The 24,780-nt window shown below is 37.1% G+C and overlaps 1 protein-coding gene across 4 annotated transcripts in view; it reads left to right on the forward strand.

Annotated features, from left to right (window-relative positions):
• Window positions 1–24,780, forward strand: part of LOC127840063 (uncharacterized) — a 110,817-nt gene that overhangs the window by 42,113 nt on the left and 43,924 nt on the right. For 3 of the 4 annotated variants that reach the window (XR_008030380.1, XM_052368450.1, XM_052368451.1), the window contains exons 19-30: window positions 292–430; window positions 3,308–3,447; window positions 7,017–7,187; window positions 8,276–8,627; window positions 9,087–9,241; window positions 10,290–10,449; window positions 12,457–12,723; window positions 13,843–13,976; window positions 14,604–14,760; window positions 16,512–16,718; window positions 18,189–18,340; window positions 24,039–24,273. Coding sequence is in view for 3 of the 4 variants with exons in the window: in XM_052368450.1 (XP_052224410.1) it covers window positions 292–430; window positions 3,308–3,447; window positions 7,017–7,187; window positions 8,276–8,627; window positions 9,087–9,241; window positions 10,290–10,449; window positions 12,457–12,723; window positions 13,843–13,976; window positions 14,604–14,760; window positions 16,512–16,718; window positions 18,189–18,340; window positions 24,039–24,273 (2,269 nt within the window). In the remaining variant the exon portion in view is untranslated. The remainder of the gene's footprint in view (window positions 1–291; window positions 431–3,307; window positions 3,448–7,016; window positions 7,188–8,275; window positions 8,628–9,086; window positions 9,242–10,289; window positions 10,450–12,456; window positions 12,724–13,842; window positions 13,977–14,603; window positions 14,761–16,511; window positions 16,719–18,188; window positions 18,341–24,038; window positions 24,274–24,780) is intronic. The other variant, XM_052368452.1, reaches the window with a different exon arrangement.

Below are 24,780 nucleotides of genomic sequence, written 5' to 3' on the forward strand. Positions count from 1 at the left end.
AAAAAATATTTAGGTCAGGCTGTAATCAAAGTTAGGTCAAGCAGTATAATGTTTTATAAGTATGTTAATATGTGATAGTTCATGCTATAAAAAGCAGTGGAAAATGTAGTAAAACTCAAGTTAAGATTTTAATAGGGCACTGAAAATCTTAAATCAGGCTGTGAATAATTGGTAATTTTTTTAGGAAAGACAGTAAAAAATCCCATGGTGTCTATTAGGACAAAATGCAGCGGAGAAGAACTCTTAAGCAGCTTACATCAGTAATATCATCTATAATTGACTTTGCTCAAGGTTGAGAGGGAGGCATCAGAGCCCGATAAGAAGACCTTGCAGAAGACTGAGTGCCGTCTCAGTGGCGATCCCCGCTCTCAACTGGACAAGTACTTTGCAAGTCAGGCCAAGCAGAACCCTGACAATCAGTGGATCGTTGGTAACAAAATCACTTCTTTTTTCTGTGGGTTTGGAGGAAAGGGAAAGGGGGCATCATGTTTTATACGGAGTACGAAGAATCGTGTGTTAAGATCAGTTAACGGGAAAACTGCATGGTTTGACTGAAATATAATGATAATGATTTACATGATCAGCCAAAGGAAATTGGCAAATAAAAAACATGGAGAAAAATATCTTCATCAAAATTAACAAAAACATTCTTACTATTCTGCTTAATCAGTGTAAGCGTTTCTGATTGATCACGAAAATTGTCAAATGGATCTTCAATCTGGAGATCAAAATTAATAAATCTTAGAAATTAGGGATTGCCCAAATATGATTTATATGGAAATCAAGCTTATGCAGGAAAATTGTGAGTAGGTTATCAGACCACTGTGATATACTGTGAAACCATTAATTTTTGCCAGCATGAAATTTGGTAGTTTAAAAACAAAAAGACGTCTTTGTTAACACATAATTTTGCTGATTTCTGATTTCGGAAAAAAAACACACATATTTGGGTCGGTCATTTTCAGATTTGTTTGTAATACTTGTCCGCGATAAATTGTGGTTGGAAGAGGGGGGTAACTTAAGTCACTTGCAGGAGGTGGGCCATGTTTATCATATTGACTAGTCCTTTCTTATAAGGTAATAGTAGCTGGCCGATCTTATTGTATGCCAATTAACTTGTTCATTGTTATGATTAGCGGATACGTGAGAACATGGGCCTTGCATTGTCAAAAACTAGGTCACGGGGTCACTTAGTGCGTTTTAGACATTCAGCATGTTGGCCGCTCTCTAATTCAAGAAGTTTTCATCCGATCTTCACCAAACTTGGTCAGAAGTTGTTTCTAGATGATCTTAAGGTCAAGTTTGAACATGGGCCTTGCCAGGTAAAAAACTAGGTCACGGGGTCACTTAGTGCAATTTTTAACATTCAGCATGGTGTCCTCTCTCTTATTCAAGTAGTTTTCATCCGATCTTCACCAAACTTGGTCAGAAGTTTTATCTAGATGATCTAAAGGCCAATTGCGAACATGGGCCATGCCAGATCAAAAACTAGGTCACAGGGTCACTTAGTTCGTTTTACACATTGAGCATGGTGTCTGCTCTCTATTTCAAGTAAATTTAATCCGATCTTCACCACAATTGGTCAGAAGTTGTAACCAGATGATGTGTAGGTCAAGTTCGAACATGGACCATGATGGGTCAAAAACTAGGTCACGGGGTCACTTAGTGTGTTTTAAACCTCACCATGTTGTCGGCTCTCTAATTCAAGTAGTTTTTATCCAATCTTCACCAAAGTTGGTCAGAAGTTGTATCTTGATAATGTCTAGGGCCAGTTTGAATATGGGTCATGCCGGGTCAAAAACAAGGTCACGGGGTCACTTAGTGTGTTTTAAACATCACAATGTTGTCCGCTCTCTAATTCAAGTAGTTTTCATCCAATCTTTACCAAACTTGGTCAGAAGTTGTATCTAGATGATGTCTAGGTTAAGTTTGAATATGGGTCATGCCGGGTCAAAAACTAGGTCAAGGGGTATCTTAGTGCGTTTTAAATCTCCCATGTTGTCCGCTCTCTAATTCAAGTAGTTTTCATCCAATCCTCACCAAACTTGGTCACAAGTTTTATCTAAATGATCTCTAGGAAAAGTTTGAACATGGGCCATTCCGGGCCTAAAACTAGGCCACGGGGTCACTTAGTGCGTTTTTTAACATTTAGCATGGTGTCCGCTCTCTAATTCAAGTAGTTTACATCCGATCTTCACCAAACTTGGTCAAAAGTTTTATGGAGATGATCTTAAGGCCAAGTAAGAACATGGGCCTTTCTGGGTCAAAAGCTAGGTCAAGGAGTCACTTAGTGCGTTAAAAAAATTAAGCATGGTGTCTGCTGTTTTTTGTGAAGACGACGTGCAAAATATTATGTGTCAATGCGGCATGTGGGGGTATTGGTCACGTCTGTGACAAAGCTCTAGTTCTACCTAAACAAAGGCAATACTATCAATACAGCTTTACTGTGTAAGCGCTTTACAGGAAAAGTCAAAGTGTCAGTCAAGTAAGGAGTATAATGTACTCCTCTTTGTGTAATAACAGGATTTATCTAGATTGCAAAACAGACGTAGAATGTCTGCCTGGATTACGTTGGGTATTAATGTCTTTCATGCCTTCTGTGATTTAGTCTTTTTATGCTCCCCCAAAATTTTTGGGGGGAGCATATAGTCGCCGCTTCGTCTCTCCGTGTGTCCGTCTGTTTGTGCACAATTTTTGTACGGGCATTTTTCAGCAACTAACGACTGGAATTCAATAAAAAAATTATGGGAAACTTCACTACCAAGAGGAGATGTGCATATTATCCGCCAGTTCTGGTCGGATGATTTTTCGCAGAGTTATGGCCCTTTGAAATTTTCCATTAACTGTACATATAGTACAATTCTTGTTCGGGCTATTTCTCAGCAACTAATGACTGCAATTCAATGAAACTTTATGGTAAGCTTCACTACCAAGAGGAGATGTGCATATTATCAGCCGGTTCTCGCCGGATGATTTTTCACATGAGTTATGGCCCTTTTAAATTTAAAGTTTCTAAACCATCCATCGTATTATTTTGTCCAAAGTTATTGCCCTCAAGACGTTTCCTTTTATCTGAATATATAGTGCAATATTGTGACAAAAAAACACTTTGGGGAGCATCACCCGTCTCAGAAGGTTTCTTGTTTAACATTGGACACAAGTATGTGTTACGAATGTGAATAGTAAATCGGTCTACTGACGAAATACATGAAAGTTAATGTTTGGCAATTAATAATGGTTGCACAGTAACTGAAATACTGTTGAAAATGGTGAAAAATCCAAGCATTTAAACCAACTTTCTGCACAGGTCTTCAGTACGTTACGGAGGTTCTCTCAACAAAGCCCAGGAGGCCCCATCTGTATGAGTGTTCCCTGTGCAATACCAAGTGCTATAACAAGTGCATTGCCAGCCATGTATGTGGCTACAAGCACCGCATGAAATACCTGGTAAGGACAAGTCATTGTGTTGACAAAATTGTTACATTTTCATGAATTGAAGGTAAATAAAGTTTGCACAGGTTCCACAAATTTTCATTTAATTGCTCAAGAACCATAATTCTTGCTTCAATATTTTTAGAGCTATTACCCTTTGTTGACTGAAAACATTTAAATTTTTAATTATATAGATCTTAATAATTGGTAGTGCAGTGCAGAATAGCCATGGGGGGAGGGTTGTATTTCTAACAAGGCAGTTTTGCTTACCGGTACATTTACCAAATTTACTTCGTTTTTACTGCCATTTATAAAACTTTTATTTCACTTACACTTTAATCATTCACACTCTATATTTATTTCACTTATATTTTCCTCATGCACACTTATTTCAAACTCGATACACCTCAATTATATAAAAAAAATCACTTTTTCATCATGATAGGCATCAATTGAAATGTATTTGCCCAAGTATTGATACCAACACGGAGTGTATATTGACAGGAGATGAATCGAGTATTTGACCCTTACTGTAGTAAATTCAATCTTATGCAAATACTATTCATCCGATTTTATTGGTTTATACGTTATCTTGTTGCTTATTAATTCCTCTTTCAAAAAAATATAACTTTAAGTATATTCTTGTTTTTATTAATGGATTTATAGCGAGTAAAACACAAGAAACACACATTTTATGTTTTACCATTGCGCGTTTTAACGTGTTGTGGCTATCGATCGTTTACAATTAGCGTACAGCGAAGCGCGGAGGTTATACATTTTGGTGTACCCACTCACGTCTTTTGTTAAATTATAGTTTCATTTCTCGGCTGATTTTGACAAATTATATATCATTAGAAAGCTTACGTTACGTAGTAAACAGATATATAAATATATATTAAGTTTTTCTTCTGATTTCGACAGCCCGGCGAGTTATTACTTTAACTTTTGCAAATATCATACCGTTTTGGAGTTATAGAATCTAGATTTACGGTTGACATGTTCATACTTAATACCAATTTGTAGCGTTTATATTTAAAGTTCAGTTTTAAAAATTACATCTTGCTTAGGAGAATAAAATTCTGTATAGGATAGAATTTTTTTTGTTTAAAAACGAAAGTAATTAAGGAATGAATGCGGGAAAATGTAGCGCGCGTTCCTAACGCACTGAACTGATGCTACGGTCTTGGCGATTATGCTTTTGTTTAGAAACCGGCCATTGAATTTCCTTTGCCATCTTATTATATTTTTTATGGAATATATTGTAGTATTTTGTTCACGAAACATATCAATAAAGCTTATTATAAATGAATCTTAATAAATTAACGATTTCAGCTCTTGTTTATAACACAGAAAGGGTGTTAAATTTATGATGAAACAGCGTATATAGCGGACCCTCTTGATATTTTTCGGCTTTGCATACTTCAAATATAATGGGTGTCAAAACATTAATCGTTTGTTGTTTATTATCAAAAAGGTAATTATGAAAAATTATATGAAAGGTTATTAACCATAAATTATCAATTAATTAAAATTATTTAAAGATTTTTGAAAATCACGGTCAACTGTCTATGCATGTATATTGAAATATCTTTATAAGTTATCAGAGTGTTATTAATATATAGAATTCTAAATTATAACTCTGTATTATTTGTATTATTCGGAAAGATTATTTAACCCCGTTGTGGTCAAATGAGAATGCTGTTTTTAATCATGTTGTTCCGTACACTACCATACACTCTTTATAGGACTACGAAATGACAGAGTTTTTACCGGTACCCGCTAAATACGTTAAATGTTAAGTATTAGATTTTTTAAATGTTTAAAATGTACATGTATAGGTATGAAGCACTTATAATTATTATGATTAAGCTGGCTAACATCTATACGGTATGTAGTTTATGGCAATCTGTATGGGCAGATGACTATAAATGTTTTCAATACGCTACATATCTTATAAACGCAAAATTGAGTATTTGGCGTTACATTACTCCAAGAAATGACCACTAATACCACGAGAAGACATGGAGGTATCATAAAAAGTGTAAACTGACCAGACATTGCCACCTGTGGTTAGGGACCAATATACAAGTATAGGTCCCTGCTGTGGCGTATGACACCATAGTGTTATTTAGGATTGGTCGGCTCAGTATCTGATCATAACGAGATAATTGGTTTGTGCTGAACACAGGGGCAATAAAACCACAGATCTATCAATAAACAAGATTATTGAGATATCTTTTATTGAACACCGCGATAAAAATGCTCAAACCACGGACTCTAGATTACACAGATAAGAAACATTGCAACATTCTCAGAATCATCACTGCTATATGTGTAATCACCTAACAATTCGTCTAAAAATAATGTATATATATGAGTTGAAGACGATGTACTGTTGTATAAGTCTGAATAAACTATCTGTCTACCTGTCTAAATCCAAGCCGTCATCGTCCCAGTGAAAAAAATCAGATTTTGAATAATTGGACATGATGCCCTGATGTCAAAATACGAAATGACCCGCGTAACACCGACCGTGATTTTCAACAATCTTTAATAAATTGATAATTTAAGGTAAATAACATTTCATATAATTATACATAATTACTTCGTTGATAATAAACAGCAAACGATGAATGTTTTTGACACCCAATTTTTTTCAAGTATGCATGCAAAGCCGAATAATATCGAGAGGGTCCGCTATATACGCTGTTTCATCATAAATTTAACACCCTTTCTGTGTTATAAACAAGAGCTGAAATCGTTAATTTATTAAGATTCATTTATAATAAGCTTTATTGATATGCTTCGTGAACAAAATACTACAATATATTCCATAAAAAATATAATAAGATGGCAAAGGAAATTCAATGGCCGGTTTCTAAACAAAAGCATAATCGCCAAGACCGTAGCATCAGTTCAGTGCGTTAGGAACGCGCGCTACATTTTCCCGCCTTCATTCCTTAATTACTTTCGTTTTTAAACAAAAAAAAATTCTATCGTATACAGAATTTTATTTTCCTAAGCAAGATGTAATTTTTAAAACTGAACTTCAAATATAAACGCTACAAATTGGTATTAAGTATGAAGATGTCAACCGTAAATCTAGATTCTAAAACTCCAGAACGGTATGATATTTGCAAAAGTTTAAGTTATAACTCGCCGGGCTGCCGAAATCAGAAGAAAAACTTAATATATATTTACATATCTGAAAACTATGTTACGTTAGCTTTCTATTGATATATAATTTGTCAAAATCGGCCTAGAAATGAAATTATAATTTAACAAAATACGTGAGTGGGTACATCAAATGTATAACCTCGGCGCTTCAATAAAAGATCGATAGTTACGACACGGTCACGTGACTTAGACACAACAAGATATTTGGCGTAACGGTCCCGTTTCTTATCCGTGTAATCTAGAGTCCGTGATACCAACAAGAAATGAGATCAGAAATTATGTCTGTAAAATGGAAACCACATCAAGACAATATAAATAAAAAAAATATTAGGCAAACAAATTAAATGTTTATGTTTTCTTAGTATGGTTGAAAGTCATTGATCCATACAAAACTCTGTATTTTCCAGGAGTTGCACCAGGCAGACATCTATACAACGCTTCAGGCGAAGGACGAGCCACGGCGCGCCATGATGACACACGCTGGGAGGGAGGCCCAGCTCATTCAGCAACGAGAGGGCACGCACACTGTCATGTCGGTGTCCGAGGTCGACTATTACAAGGAACAGAAGAATGAAAAGGTAACTAATAAGACTTGATTACCTATGTTATCATCTACGCTCATGATGTAACATAACGTATCAACAAGTTTTCTCCACCATCAATTGAAACTTACCGTCTGGCTATGGTTACCTGCCCTTCTTTCAGAGGACATATGAGTTTCCTCTCATAATGCAGGGTCCCTTCTAGGTTCCATTTTTATTAGCTCGGCTGTTTTCGGAGAAAACCTGAAGTATTGTCATAGCCAGCTCGTCGTACGCCGTCGTTGTGCTAAAACCTTAACATTGGCTCTAAAATCAAAGTGCTTCCACCTACAACTTTGAAACTTCATTTGTAGATGCACCTTGATGAGTTCTACACGCCACACCCATTTTGGGGTCACTAGGTCAAAGGTCAAGGTCACTGTGACCTCTAAAAAAATAAAAATAAATATATTTTTTTTTTAATTCTGACAAGCTTGTATTTATTTAAAACTGCACCCGAAGCCAAGCGTGGCACCCGTTATACGGTGTTCTTGTTTTGCCTCCCATTTGTCAATATTATTATGATCAATTTTAATGCTACAAATTATTGTCAAGCGATAATAAGAGGTCTGAGACCAGACTTTGTATGTCCCTTTCAAGTATTAGTATATCGCCGTGTTAGTTGGTTATTCTGTTTTATGGTTGGATGGTTGTTTGCTCTGTAGACCATTTGTTTTCTGTACTATATTGTTAGAAAATTGTACCTACAACCATGGTAAATGGTTACTTTAGAGGATAGGAAGAGGTCAATCAATATTGAGTACAACAGCACAAGGTCAAGGGTAAAAGGGCTTTTACAAAAAATTGTTTCCCTTTGAGAATGGTATGACCTATAAACATTCGAATAGGTATAGCAGTTTCTTGGGAAAAAGTGAGACTACTGTTTACTTAAAGGTCAAGTTAAAATTTTGTCGATCACAGTGGCTTGTTACTTGAAAATTGTTTCAACAAATTCACTGATGGATCACAAATCTAAATCATAACTTGTGTGGGATTTGGTAGGAAATCCTTTGTTCCGCCATTCTTCCTGTAGCTCTTATTCAAGCATAGGACCTTGGTTTGATCAATATTCTTCTTTATTTCAGATGCTGAAAAGGGCACAGAAAGCACAGGCGCCTGCTGTACATACAATTTATAAAAATCTGCCTGATTTAAACACAACTGGAACTGAAACGACTGCCATTACCATTGATTTAACCCAAAGTGCTGAAAAAGTAAAAGTCAATAGTGAAATGACCTCAGGAGCAAATGAGGCACAAGAGACTAATAGTAAGGAAAAGAAAGGAAAAATACATTGGACGTTTAAAATACATTGCAGGTTTAAAGAAAAGCTTTTAAAGGCAAAGGCGGCTGCAAAAATGGTGAAACGTGAAGATGGCAAACATTGGGTGCGTCTGTATAAATACATTTCATCTAAACCAGAGGTTCCTCTTCTTGGTAAGTTCAGTTATTTTAGCTTTTATAGAAAAATACTGTTTATCTATTCTAAAAGCATTTTAGGTAACATAGGCAGGGAAACTGCAGCAATGAATTTAGTCCATTTAAAATCTCCATGTTTGAACTTTTTCTTTTTATCTTGTTTCGAGGATTTATTAATTTCATAATATATGTATATACACACACAATTTAAAAAGACATCTTCTTGTATAGACTTATTTTATTGGTATTTACTGTGCTATTACTATCAATACACAAACTGTATTGTGTTTGCATTACTGTGCTATTACTATCAATACACAAACTGTATTGTGTTTGCATAAATATTCAAAGCTAATCATAGGTTGGCCGAAAATCACAGAAAATTTGGGATAGCTTCATTCCTTTTGCATTAAAAAATGAAGTGTTAAATTTCCATGAAAAGAATAAAGCAGTTGTAATTTACTTTTTATGCTCCAGGTTTAAACTACGTGACAGAGATCCTGCACCTGTACGGGCCCACCAACAATACGCCTGTGTACACGTGTGAGCTGTGCCTATCCCACACTAAGCTGGACGGAATTTCCACCATCTACGACCACATCATAGGCATCAAGCATATGGACAACTACCTGGTATGAAATCGCCTTTTACCCCATGGTCGCTGTCGCTGAAAAGTTTTAACAGCCTGTTAATTAAACCCTTTACCGCTTAGATACGTATTAAACCCTTTACAACTAAGATACGTATTAAACCCTTTACCGCTTAGATACGTATTTAACCCTTTACCACTTAGATACGTATTAAACCCTTTACCGCTTAGATACGTATTTAACCCTTTACCACTTAGATACGTATTAAACCCTTTACCGCTTAGATACGTTTAGATACGTATTAAACCCTTCACCGCTTAGATACGTATTTAACCCTTTACCACTTAGATATGTATTAAACCCTTTACCGCTTAGATACGTATTTAACCCTTTACCGCTTAGATACGTATTTAACCCTTAACCACTTAGACACGTATATAACCCTTTACCACTTAGATACGTATTTAACCCTTTACCCCTTAGATAGGTATTTAATCCTTTACCACTTAGATAAGTATTTAACCCTTTACCACTTAGATACGTATTTAACCCTTTACCACTTAGATACGTATTTAACCCTTTACCACTTAGATACGTATTAAACCCTTTACCGCTTAGATAGTATTTAACCCTTTACCACTTAGATACGTATTTTAACGCATCTGTAGTCCCTTAGAAAGTTCAATTAAATTAATGACCTTTCTTACTATATTGAAGTTTTAAAGGCTTCATTTCCAACCCTGATGAGCAGCAAACAGTATAAAATCTGAACAGACTGCGAGTTAATTGCAGGCTGTTCTGGTTTTATGCTGTTTGCACATAGACATTTTTCACTTTGTTTCTGAGTGGAAAAGGGTTAATTAACAGACTGTTTACTTCAGACCCAAATTAAATTAATGTTTAAAGCAATTATTATCAAACTATATTTAATTATTTGAGCAAACTTACAATTGTATTTAACCTTAAGTTCATGACAGCAATATTTTTTTAATATTACGCAAATAGCCTCCTTATGCTGCAAAAAATTGACTTAAACATTATTATGGCCTTTAAAAAATGTTTGTAATTACAAAAAAAATTCCTTTGCCAGCAAAAGCACCACATGGAGAAGATTCCAGCGATGCGGCAGTTGCAGTCTAAGGGATCCAAACTTGAGTACCTGCTCATGCAGGCCAAGGTGATACAGGCCACTCATGGGGCCAGCTCCCTGCGAGTGGTGGACCTCAATAAAGTGGAGGAGGCGGAGAGAGGTAGGGGGGGAGGAGCACTCTCTGTTTTTTAGTTTTTTAACCAGGCCCTAATTTACTATTCCATTCTTAGACTTAAGAAAGGGTCGAGCAGGTGGTTTCTGGTCAATTTTTATGCACCCCTTCGAAGAAGAGGGGGTATATTGTTTTGCTCATGTCGATCCGTATGTCTGTCCGTCCACCAGATGATTTCCGGATGAAAACTCAAGAACACTTATGCATAGGATCATGAAACTTCATAGGTACATTGATCATGACTCGCAGATGACCCCTATTGATTTTGAGGTCACTAGGCCAAAGGTCAAGGTCACAGTGACCCGAAATAGTAAAATGGTTTCCGGATGATAATTCAAAAATGCTTATGACTAGGATCATGAAACTTCATACGGACATTGATCATGACTCGCAGATGACCCCTATTGGTTTTCAGGTCACTAGGTCAAAGGTCAAGGTGACCCGAAATAGTAAAATGGTTTCCAGATAACACAAGAACGCTTATGCCTAGGATCATGAAACTTCATAGGTACACTGATCATGACTGGCAGATGACCCCTATTGATTTTCAGGTCACTAGGTCAAGGTCACAGTGACTCGAAACAGTAAAAGGGTTTCCGGATGATGACTCAAGAATGCTTAAGCCTATGATCATGAAACTTCTTTGGTTTATCGATCATGACTCGCAGATGACCCCTATTGACTTTCAGGTCACTAGGTCAAAGGTCAAGGTCACGGTGACTCGAAATAGTAAAATGGTTTCTGGATGATAACTCAAAAACGCTTATGCCTAGGATCATGAAACTTCATAGGTACATTTATCATGACTCGCAGTTGACCCCTATTGATTTTCAGGTCACTAGGTCAAGGTCACAGTGACTCGAAACAGTAAAAGGGTTTCCGGATGATGACTCAAGAATGCTTAAGCCTATGATCATGAAACTTCTTTGGTTTATCGATCATGACTCGCAGATGACCCCTATTGACTTTCAGGTCACTAGGTTAAAGGTCAAGGTCACGGTGACTTGACACAGTAAAATGGTTTCTGGATGATAACTCAAGAAAGCTTACACCTAGGACTATGAAACTTCATAGGTACATTGATCATGACTCGCAGATGACCCCTATTAATTTTCAGGTCACTAGGTCAAAGGTCAATGTCACAGTGCCAAAAAACGTATTCACACAATGGCTGCCACTACCACTGACAGGTTGGCATGCATGTTTTACAAACAGCCCTTGTTTTAGTTATCATTGACCAATCTTGATGAAATTTTTTATGAAGAAAACTGTTTCCTATCAACAACTTGAGTTTTTAATGGAGGTATTTCGCTCATATTGTGTATATGAAGATTGCATGCAGACCAAGTGTGGATCGGCACAAATGAGGAAACAATTATGACTAAAACAATGAAGACCTGGTTTTGTGGTGTTGCAATTTTTCTAGTTAAGAAAAAAGAGAGTTGGTGTATTGGATATGGTTGCCTCATTGTTTCTGGGAAGTCCCGTGTTGTTTCTTATGTTCTTAAGGAAGAGAACAGTGGATTTTGCATAGTTTTCTTATTTGGTTTTAAAGGACGAAAAATAGGGGGGAGGGGCAACAACTAATACAAAGATATCAGACTCAAAGGAAACATTGAAACATTGAGGGGTATGGGGGATTGACTCATCCAAAAACGTCATATTTTTATGCCCCGGAAGGAGGGCATTTAGTGATCGGACTATCCATCTGTCGGTCCGTCTGTCCGTTACACTTTGCATTTAGGTTTCGAAAAATGCTCATAACTTCTGTGTCGCTTCAGATAGCAATTTCATATTTGGTATGCATGTGTATATGGACAAGGCCTTTCCATACGCACACAAAGTTTGACCCCTGTGACCTTGACCTTGAACTTAGGGTCAGCGAGTTTTGAAAGCTGCTTTTAGGTTTCGAAAAAAGCTCATAGCTTCTATAAAGCTTTTATAGGGGGCATAAGTCATCCTATTGAGACAGCTATTGTTGTGACTTTTTTTCAGTAGCAGCCAGGAAAGCTGAACTTGAGCTAAAACAAAAGCAAGAACAATTAGCAGAGATTGCAGAAAGAGCAAAGAAAGAGGTGGCGCTGTTTGCAAGTTCTAAGGCTGCTATGGATACTGGCCCCACAGGAACTTCTGCAACCAACACTAAGGTGGTTGCCATGGAAACTGAGTCAAATGAATTTGCTGGTAGGCACTTGACAACTGGTTCAGTGGAGGCAAAGTTGTATGCCACGTTGAAAGCTCTCAGTACAAAGGCAGTTGTGGGTAAGGAATGAATATGGTTGTTGACACCATTGAAGAAAGCTGCAGGGCTTCAGCTAGGCCTCAAATGAAGGGCGCCCCACCATGATCCTACAAATCTCCACCCTGCCCTTCTTAGGGCCCCCCCCCTCCTGCCCTTAAAAAAAAAAAAAAAAAGTTATATAAAATTATGATAATTAATAAATCTCTTATTACACTGTATTAATTTATTCCTCATTGTAGACATTATATTAAAATGGTTTAGTAATAATAGAAATAATATATTCGTACAATTATTAATAACATATAAATGAACATGCAGCAGCAACATGAAGCATTCCAGAAACGCAAGTGCGCTTGAAAGTGCCTTTTTTACAAAATACTGCGCATTGAAAGTGCCCTTTTGACAAAAAAGCCCCTCCTGCCCTTTTTAAATCCTAGCTGGAGCAATGAAGCTGGGTTCAAAATGGTTTAAAAATATATCTCTGTATTGGTTGACCACTCCTTGGAGCTTTTCTATGATTGAAAATTTAAGATTCTTAGACTTTAAATGAAATAATACTTAAATCAACATAATGTCTTGTGAAATTCGCTTTTATTTGTGCAGGATAATTATACTGAAATGACACCAATAATATGATGTCATAAGTAATTCCAGAATTGTTGGTCACTGTTGTGATGAAGAAAAAAGGCCATTGAATATCGGTTTATTGAATTTTAAGCTGTATTTTAGATCGCTTTCAAAGTCTTCATATACATTAATTCACAAACTTCATTGCCAAAAATACAGATACTTGTGTTTCTTGAGATGATATTTCTGTTGTTTCTCTCATGTTTTTATTGTTTATTTAAAGTTAATATATATATAATCATAAAATTAAAGATTGTATTATTTAACCCATTTATGCCTAGTGTCTAGAAAAAAGGCCTTGGCAAACAGCGTAGACCCAGATGAGACGCTGCATGATGCGGCGTCTCATCAGGGTCTGCCCTGTTTGCTTAAAGGAATTTTTGTAAGAAATATCCTAAATACAGAAATAAATATACTAAACATCCCTTATTTTGGAAATATATTTATCCAATTTAGAAGGGTGGGAGAGTCCACTTGGCATAAATGGGTTAATAAATTTTGTTTCCCCGCAGGTTTGAACTACATCACAGAGATACAAGACAGCCTGGGGTGCTCGTACAGCTGCAAGCTGTGCTCAGAGGAGGCTATCCGCTCTGCAGCCATCATTCCACACCTGACCAGCCCCAGACATCGACTGATATTTCTGGTCAGTTTGAACTAATTGATTAATGAGCTGCGTTCTAGGAAAACTGGTCTTAACGCATGTGCTTTAAGTGTCATCCTAGATTAGCCTGTGCTGTCGGCACAGGCTTATGACCGACAATACTTTCCGCTTTTATGGTATTTTTTTGTTTCAAGGAAGTCTTCTCTTATGGAAATCCAGTTAAGGCGAAAGTGTCGTCCCTGATTAGCCTGCGCAGGTTGCTAAAAGACATTCTACCCACTTGCATTAAGCCTATTTTTCCCAGAGAGTCACTAACTACCCAGTGATGGCTTGTTAAGTCAGAGTATCTTTACTCATACTAAATATTCTCTTAACCCTTTCCCAATTATAAGCAAAGTGAAAATGGCTATGTGCAAACAGCATAAGACCAGAACAGCCTGCGAGTAGCTCGCAGTCTGTTCAGGTTTTATGCTGTTTGCTGCTCATCAGTATTTAAGGGTTGGAAATGAAATCTTGAAAACTTGAATCTAGTAACAAACGCCTTTAATTAAAGTTAACTTTCTGAGGGACAACAAATGCGTGAAAATACGTATCTAAGCGGAAAAAGGGTTAAAAAGATGTCTAATTGTTTAAGTGAAATATGCCTCGTATCCTCTACCTTCTCTACAGCAAGTAAACTACCCGGTGCTGCACAGTAAGAGTGAGGGCAATCAGGACCTTGTCAATCAGTACTGCACGGAGATTGAGGAGCAGTTTGGACGCGAGGCCATATCAGTGATGCAGCGCCGGACTGATGGGAAACTCTCCAAACCAGTGCTCGTGAAAGGTATAGGAAGAATTGTACTTCAAAGCACCATTTCCAAAGTTGTTGACTGTGACAAGAACATGTCTCATATATCATATATTATCATACAATAGGAGCTATACAACTAGAGATTTAGTAAAAGCTGTTAAATCTTTTTGGATGTAAAGTTTGTTTCACTGAAAAAACATAAATTGTTATGCTGTTATGTGTACAAAACAAATTGTTGTAAATTTAAAGGAACAAATATAGGATTTGAACCTGGGCTATAGGAAACAGACATTCACAATGAGTCTGACTAAAGTAACATTAAGATCCTGATATTGGCCCCTGGGATATTCAAGAAAACACATTGCATCTCCCACCAAAGGTAGTACTGTGTATATATAGAGAATACATGGTTGGTGCCGAGATGGAGAAAGTTTATCCGGTGAGGCTCAGAATAAGAAAATATTTTTCTTTTTCGTGCCGAACCGGATAAACTTTCTCCATCTCAGCACCAACCATGTATTCAATTTATCCTGCTTCATGCCATTGCCACATTTTATCAAAGACAAATGATAAATTGACATAACAATATAATTCTTCTTATCTAGCCCTCTACATGTACACAACATTCCAGACGACCTAATAACTACTGATTGTGTCACGTAAAAAATAGGTCCACTTTAAACTCTTCCTTTTAATACTTTCCTATTGAAAAAATGAGAAGAAATAAAAAATGAATCGACAATGTGATATTTTTCTCTTGGTCTACAATTACAATAGCAGCTGATATTGGTAAAATACTGCACCCTTGTGTAGTGTATAGGAAAGGTTACACTCAACTATGTGTCACAGTGTGTGTAGGAATACACTACTTCCTGTTGACCGCAGATAGGAAAATTTATTCAACCCTGCTTTATTAGGTCAATGTTTGCAACAGAGGCGTGATAAAAAACAAATATTGGTAAGAAATACACCCCGACCTCCAAACACAACATCAATATAAAATAAATAATAAACATCAATTACTTTCTGATCCACGTATAAGATTAAACAATGCAAGGAGCATAAAAACTGCTCAAAGTTTGACCAACGTTAAAGAATTTAAATTGTACCCAGTCATTGCATTTCATTTATGACCCCTTACCCAGTTATTGCAGTTCATTTACGGCCCATATCATGTCATTGCACTTCATTTATGGACCCATACCAAGTCATCGTACTTCATTTATGGACCCATACAAAGTAATTGCAGTTCATTTAAGAACCCATACCAAGTCATTGCAGTTCATTTACAAACCCTTACCCAGTTATCACAGTTCATTTATGTACCCATACCAAGTCATAGAAGTTCATTTATGGAGTCATACCAAGTAAGTGCAGTTCATTTATGGACCCATACAAGTCATAGAAGTTCATTTATGGACCCATACCAAGTTATTGCACTTCATTTATGACCCCTTACCCAGTTATCACAGTTCATTTATGGACCCATACCAAGTTATTGCACTTCATTTATGACCCCTTACCCAGTTATCTTAGTTCATTTATGGACCCATACCAAGTCATTGCAGTTCATGTATAACCCCTTACCCAGTCATCACAGTTCATTTGTGACTCCTTACCCAGTCATCACAGTTCATTTATGACCCCTTACCCAGTCATTGCAGTTCATTTTTTGGACCCATACCAAGTAATTGGAGTTCATTTATGACCCCTTACCCAGTTATTACAGTTCATTTATTGTGCTTCAAGACAAAAATTAACAATCCAATCTACTTTTTCTACAGGATCGCCTAAAAAAAAGATGGCCGCCATAGCTGCTACTGACGACGAATGGTTGGAGACACTGAAATCCATGGATGAGGAAATCCGTAAACTGAGTCATGGTCAAAGTCAAACTGAGGTCACTGGGTCAGAGGTCAAGGTCACGGAGGATGAGGACAACATTGTGCTGTACAAGATCCTACAAGGCCTTGATTACACTCCCATGCTAGGTACGAGTTTTATGTAAGGATTGTGTTCTCTCAAGATCAATACTTTGATCACTGTGTCAAAGGTCAAGGTCAGAGTTGTTGAGAGTGATATAAACTACTATACAAGATCCTACATCCCCATCTTGTGTATGTGTTGTTTTTTTTGTTAAAGTCTCGATATTGTCAAACTGAGACAAGGTCACAATCAATGCATTGGGTCAAAAGTCAACGTTAGATTATGAGAACAATATTTTGCTGTAAAAGATTCTTAAGGCCTTGATCACATTACCCATGTGCATTTTTTACAATCTCTGGATAAACGGATTGTTTTCAAGGTCAAGGTCGAATTGAGGTCACTGGGTCAGTGTTCAAGAATGAAGACAAGAAGAATGAGATTCACCCCCCCAACCCCCACCCCAAAATGTAACAAATTGTTATCATAAGTGAGCAGTTATTGGTATCAACCATGCCAATTGTATGTATTGGCTCAGCAGATTTCTTTAAACATCAGAAAATAATATTAACACACAATGTTGACTGGAAAAAATGAATTCTTTTGAGTAAAAAATTGTTCAGTTACCGAAGATAATTGAATTATGAAAATACTGAATATAAGTGAAACTACATGTATTGTTTGGATCAATATGTCAAAAGGACTGCATGAAACGTTGAATTGAGCTTTAAAAGAAGTAGTTCACGCAAATTTTAGCAAAAAAATGAAAATGTTTACCTGATTGTTACATTTAATCCAATGCTTCTCACAATAAAATCCACCAATATGCACTTCCGTTTAATTTGTATGATCCATTAAACTTAATTACTCATGAACAAAAATAAATATTGAGTTTAAATTTTAATCATTCTGACCAGAAACGCCATTTAATATATGTTCGTCAAAAGGAGAAGACATCAGTCCTAACTCTGCCTTATTGTCTTATTATATGCATTTGGTACAAGTGGAGCGAGGATATTTGGTAACTTGGAAAAGCCAAAGAAGAGCTTCAGTTGGTAAACACAGTACCAATAAAGGACTGAAATAATGTTAAGTGTCATGCAAAATCAAGCAACAAACAAAACTGACTGTCCCTGTATCTCATTTGAAAGCATAAAGAAGGCTGAAGGTTATTATAAAACAAACAAAACTGACTGTCCCTGTATCTCATTTGAAAGCATAAAGAAGGCTGCAGGTAATTATACAACAATATCTTAAGAAGCAATTAATTTCATCAATATGAAATGAATTAATTAAGATAAAATCAATACTTAAATAAATATATATAAAAAATCTGTTTTTGTGTTTGACTTTTAAAGTATGTGTTTTCTTAGCAAAAATCTTATTTATGCTGAAAGTGTCGTCCCTGATTAGCCTGTGGGGACTGAACAAGCTAATCAGATAGGACTCTTGATGCACATGCATTAAGCCTCTATTTCCCAGAGCAAGGCTCATTTGCAACTAAAGATAAACAATGGTGGGGTGTGTTTGTCTCTCAGGTTTACAGTACATCACTGAGATTCATCACCCGGACCAGCACAGGTCTCCAGTGTACGAGTGTGAAGTGTGCGGGAACGTACGGGCAAACTTCCTGACCACCCGCAACATCCTGAAACACATCACCTCCAAGGGGCACAAAATGAGCTTCTTTGTAAGTAGATGTTCGGGCTTACAGGATATCACACTGTGAGCACATGTTATGTTACATGTTGGGGCTGATGGGATATCACAATTTATCCTGTCACATGCCTTAAAATCAGCATGATAACCAGGTAACTTAATAACCCAAAAGTTATTAGGTTAGTTTACTACTATCAGTTATTAGGCTAATTGATCACTAATTTACTGTGAAATGACGTCATTTTTTTACGAAATGACATCATTATACCAGTGAAATTCTCCGGTTAGACTCTTTAACAATGTAAATCAACAGTGAAAAAAGGCATAAAATCAAAAGAAAATTTGTTGGATTTGGTGGAATGACATGATAAATAGAATAATAGATTGGTGACGTAGATGGAGAATGGTTATCTGGCTCGTTGGAAGATCTTATCGGGTTCGCCGAATAAATTCCTCTGCCTTGCCAGATAAGCATTCTTCATCCTCACCACCAACCTATTATTCTCTATGTAATTAGATGTTGGGGCTTCTAGGGTATCCTGCTGATTAGTAAATGTTTGGGCTGATGGGATATTAAGCTGGTAAGCAAATGTTTGTGCTGATGGGATATGGTGCTGGGGACCGTATCAATAAACATAGTAGTACACATTTACAATACTATACATTTTTTGAAGATACATAAATGCTTAAGTCCATATCATATGATTAAGCAGTTCAGTACTTAATTAATTACATCGGCATCTCAAGCGCTGTATATATTTGACGAGCATGGCCAGCTAGTTGGTCTACTTATTAAGATTACAAAATTTTCTGGTAAGTTAAAATTGCCGTACAATCGTTTATGAAACGGCCCCCTGGCTTGTTAATGTTTGGGCTGATGAGATATCATGCTGGTTAACAAATGTTTGGGCTGATGGGATATCATGCTGGTTAGAAAATGTTTGGGCTGATGAGATATCATGCTGTTTAGTAAATGTCTGGGCTGATGGGATATCATGATGGTTAGTAAATGTTTGGGCTGATGAGATATCATGATGGTTAGTAAATGTTTGGGCTGATGGGATATCATGCTGGTTAGTAAATGTTTAGGCTGATGGGATACCATGCTGGTTAGTAAATGTTTGGGCTGATGAGATATCATGCTGCAGGGATTTCAATAGACGCAGAATCCTGCGTTTTGACGCAAGCAAATTAAAAATGACTCATTTTTGACGCAACCCTTTTTTCTGCTGTGCGTCATTTTGACGCATCGAAAATTTGACCCGTGCTTCAGTCAGTTAACATCTCGAGTTCCATGGTAATAAATCCCGCTGTGCTCCTAATTGAAATTAATGTTTCAGTATTTGAAAATCGGTCTATAATCAAGGGAATACCCCGGGCGTTGTTTATCTTATCTCATCTCTTCCAATACACATGTCACCGTCTAAATAGTTCTTGCCCACTAACTGGGTAATTAGCAGCTGTGATTACGTGATAATTGATTGACCATCCGATAATTGCAGGGTTTTTGCAGACTTTTCAGAGGGCATGGTTAAAGAAAGTCGGCAAAATTAATTAAAGTAAAAGCAATATTGATCAAAGGTCTATTAATTACGTAGATCCAATAGTAGACCTAAGTCCAGCGAGTTTTGAAAGTTGTTAATCCAGCGATAATAACGAGTAACACCCATCTTATATAAACTGGAATCACAGTTCATTTTTTATTCTAACAAGTAATAATACTACACATAAACATTGAGAAAACACATTTTCTCGATAAGATATAAATTATCCGAGTAGAATTAAAATGCTGTGTCATGACCTTCGACATTGTAAATGGCGGACTTAACATTCAACCCGCGTTCAATTCAAAGCTGGCAATTCAAATTGCAAGTAATGGCGATTCAATAATGGAGAAAGCATTAACTGGATTTAACAAACATTTGATAAGGTTTGTTAAACCCGATAACAACAAGAAAAATTTGGATTATTAAAGTAAAACTACTACAGGTAAGGCATTCCAAACTTGAAAGTGTACATATTTCGGACATGTATAGTATTCGGATAAACAGTAATAGATATACTTGATGTTCCATGCATTTAGATTGTGTTTTGTTAGAAAAGCTATCATAGGGATGATGATAATATTATGACGATAAATATGTGATGAAAAGGTGCTACCGGTACATATCTTAAATTATTTAAATGTGTTAAAAGACTTAAATGTGTTATAACTATAAGGAAGTATATTTAATGTACCAATTCATTAAAATATGTTGTGTTATGTATCATGGTATTGTTATTTAATAAAGCAGTATAACTTTTTAACTTAATTTTAAGATATTGTGTTACTCTTAGAGCATATTTTTATCTAAAAAATTGAATAATACAGACACAAACACAATTAACGCGCTTCAAAATTGACCCCACCATTTTTCAATTTGACTCCTCAAAATTTCAGTCCAGGGGTCATTGACTCCTGGTTTTTAAAATCTATTGAAATCCCTGATGCTGGTTAGTAAATGTTTGGACTGATGGGATATCATGCTGGTTAGCAAATGTTTGGGCTGATGGGATATCATGCTGGTTAGTAAATGTTTGGGCTGATGAGATATCATGCTGTTTAGCAAATGTTTGGGCTGATGGGATATCATGCTGGTTAGCAAATGTTTGGGCTGATGGGATATCATGCTGGTTAGTAAATGTTTGGGCTGATGAGATATCATGCTGTTTAGCAAATGTTTGGGCTGATGAGATATCATGCTGGTTAGTAAATGTTTGGGCTGATGGGATATCATGCTGGTTAGCAAATGTTTGGGCTGATGAGATATCATGCTGGTTAGCAAATGTTTGGGCTGATGAGATATCATGCTGGTTAGTAAATGTTTGGGCTGATGGGATATCATGCTGGTTAGTAAATTTTTGGGCTGATGGGATATCATGCTGGTTAGTAAATGTTTGGGCTGATGGGATATAATGCTGGTTAGCAAATGTTTGGGCTGATGGGATGTCATGCTGGTTAGCAAATGTTTGGGCTGATGAGATATCATGCTGGTTAGTAAATGTTTGGGCTGATGGGATATCATGCTCGTTAGCAAATGTTTGGGCTGATGGGATATCATGCTGGTTAGTAAATGTTTGGGCTGATGGGATATAATGCTGGTTAGCAAATGTTTGGGCTGATGGGATATCATGCTGGTAAGCAAATGTTTGGGATGATGAGATATCATGCTGGTTAGTAAATGTTTGAGCTGATGGGATATCATGCTGGTTAGTAAATGTTTGGGCTGATGGGATATCATGCTCGTTAGCAAATGTTTGGGCTGATGGGATATCATGCTGGTTAGTAAATGTTTGGGCTGATGGGATATAATGCTGGTTAGTAAATGTTTGGGCTGATAGGATATAATGCTGGTTAGTAAATGTTTGGGCTAATAGGATATAATGCTGGTCAGTAAATGTTTGGGCTGATAGGATATAATGCTGGTTAGTAAATGTTTGGGCTGATGGGATATAATGCTGGTCAGTAAATGTTTGGGCTGATAGGATATAATGCTGGTCAGTAAATGTTTGGGCTGATGGGATATAATGCTGGTTAGTAAATGTTTGGGCTGATAGGATATAATGCTGGTTAGTAAATGTTTGGGATGGTGTGATATAATGCTGGTTATGCCCCTCTTCGAAGAAGAGGGGGTATATTGTTTTGCACATGTAGGTCGGTCTGTCCACCAGATGGTTTCCGGATGATAACTCAAGAATGCTTAGGCCTAGGATCATGAAACTTCATAGGTACATTGATCATGACTGGCAGATGACCCCTATTGATTTTCAGGTCACTAGGTAAAAGGTCAAGGTCTCAGTGACTCCAAATAGTAAAATGGTTTCCGGATGATAACTCAAGAATGCTTAGGCCTAGGATCATGAAACTTCATAGGTACATTGATCATGACTGGCAGATGACCCCTATTGATTTTCAGCTCACTAGGTCAAAGGTCAAGGTCACAGTGACTCGAAATACTAAAATGGTTTCCTGATGATAACTCAAGAATGCTTAGGCCTAGGATCATGAAACATATGTACATTGATCATGACTGGCAGATGAACCCTATTGATTTTCAGGTCACTAGGTCAAAGGTGAAGGTCACAGTGACTCGAAATAGTAAAATGGTTTCCGGATGATAACTCAACAATTCGTACGCCTAGGATCATGAAACTTCATAGGTACATTGTTCATGACTGGCAGATGACCCCTATTGATTTTCAGGTCACTAGGTCAAAGGTCAAGGTCACAGTGACAAAAAACGTATTCACACAATGGCTGCCACTACAACTGACAGCCCATATGGGGGGGCATGCATGTTTTACAAACAGCCCTTGTTAGTAAATGTTTGGGCTGATGGGATATAATGCTGGTTAGTAAATGTTTGGGCTGATGGGATATAATGCTGGTTAGTAAATGTTTGGGCTGATGAGATATAATGCTGGTTAGTAAATGTTTGGGCTGATGGGATATCACACTGTTAAACAAAGTTTGACCTGATAGGATATAATGCTGGTTAGTAAATGTTTGGGCTGATGGGATATCAAGCTGATTAGCAAATGTTTGGACTGATGGGATATCATGCTGGTTAGCAAATGTTTGGGCTGATGGGATATCATGCTGGTTAGTAAATGTTTGGGCTGATGGGATATCAAGCTGATTAGCAAATGTTTGGGCTGATGGGATATCATGCTGGTTAGTTAATGTTTGGGCTGATGCGATAACTAATGGGTTAGTGCACTCACTTAGGATGCATATTTAAATATAAATTGCAAAATTAGGTCATGGTCATACTTACATTTGGGCCTAGTTCTGGTAAAATTGAGCTTAATGCATATGCGCAAAGTGTTGTTGAAAAAACTGTATGCCTAAACTGGATTTTTTGTTTTAAGATTTTTTTTATAAAAGCGGAAAGTTTTTTGCCTGATGAGCCTGTGCAAATTGCACAGGCTAATATGGGACTACACTTTACACACATGCATTAAATCCTGTTTTTCCAGAGCATGAAACATAAAGCTGTTTGGATAAGAAGTTTGTAAGTCCATGTGTGTGTGCGTCAGTCTGTAAGTTAATTTGTTTTCCATTGACTTCTGCTTCTGAACCGCTGTGCAGATTTTAATGAAACTTCTCATTGACAGGAATATCTTGGTTACTCTCTTACAAAAATGTTCAAATAGTTCCCATCGGTTGCATATGTAGGTCACAAAAGCTAAAAATAGATTTTTAAAATGAAAACTGCAAAAATCTTCTATGAAACAACAATGGTGAGGGGTTTGATATTTGGTGTGTAACATCATATATGGTACTCTACAAAGTTAGTTCAAATCATGTTCCAGGGGTCAAACCTAGCTCTGCCCCAGAGGTCACATGGTAGTTAAGCAGCTGGTAAAGTGGCTAGATTTAAGTTCATGACCAGAACAATACCTGTGCAATGGTTTAATCTCTTTGTGGTAAATCTGGGAAAGCCTGTATGAAAAAAACCTCCATTTTGTTTCTGTATCTCATTTGCTTAACCCACATACTCGCAGCCTGTTCAGGTTTTATGCTGTTAGCTGCTCATCCGTACTATAGCGTTGCCAATGAAGACTAAAACTCGAATGAAGTAAGAAAGGTCTTTTGTTTGCGTAGATTTTGTAAGGGACTACAAACGCGTCAAAATTTTTATCTGAGTGGGAAAGGGTGAGCCATAATTTGTGTCTTTCTTTCACAGAAAGAGAACCATCTGCACATCTACAATGAGATCTCCTCTGAGAAGAACGATGAGGCCCAGAAGGCTCTGATAACAAGGCACACCGAGGAACTCGAGTCCAAGATCGGGAGGGGCAGCGTCCTGAGACGCGTCGAGGCAGACGAGGTCTTTTGGCCAGCAGACGATCCTAGTCTGCTCAAAATCCACAGTCCTTTGGCAGGGGTCTCTGGAGGAGATGTGACCAAACCTAAAAACGGTATGTGCTGCAGTGTTTTTGTTTGTGACCAAACCTTAAAACGGTATGTGCTGCAGTGTTTTTGTTTCGTTAAAAATTGGGTCCAGTATTCGGACCCATTCCCTATTAAAAAAAGTGTATGTTTTTCACAAATGGCTCCTAAAAATTCCCAATTGAAGGCTTCCAAAAAAATATTATTATTTAATTTGTATGCCCCCCTTCGAAGAAGAGGGGGTATATTGTTATGCACATGTCGGTCGGTCCGTCCGTCCGTCGGTCCACCAGAAGGTTTCAAGATGATAACTCACATTGATAATGACTGGCAGATGACCCCTATAGATTTTCAGGTCACTAGGTCAAAGGTCAAGGTCACAGTGGCAAAAACGTATTCAAACAATGGCTACCACTACAACTGACAGTCCATATGGGGGGCATGCATGTTTTACAAACAGCCCTTGTTTATTATTATAGCTATCAACATTTTTATTCATCTCACATTCAGCCAAATCAGTTCAACCTTATTTAAAA

The sequence above is a fragment of the Dreissena polymorpha genome, chromosome 7 (assembly GCF_020536995.1).
Source record: "Dreissena polymorpha isolate Duluth1 chromosome 7, UMN_Dpol_1.0, whole genome shotgun sequence".
In the NCBI taxonomy this organism is placed as follows: Eukaryota; Metazoa; Mollusca; class Bivalvia; order Myida; family Dreissenidae; genus Dreissena; species Dreissena polymorpha.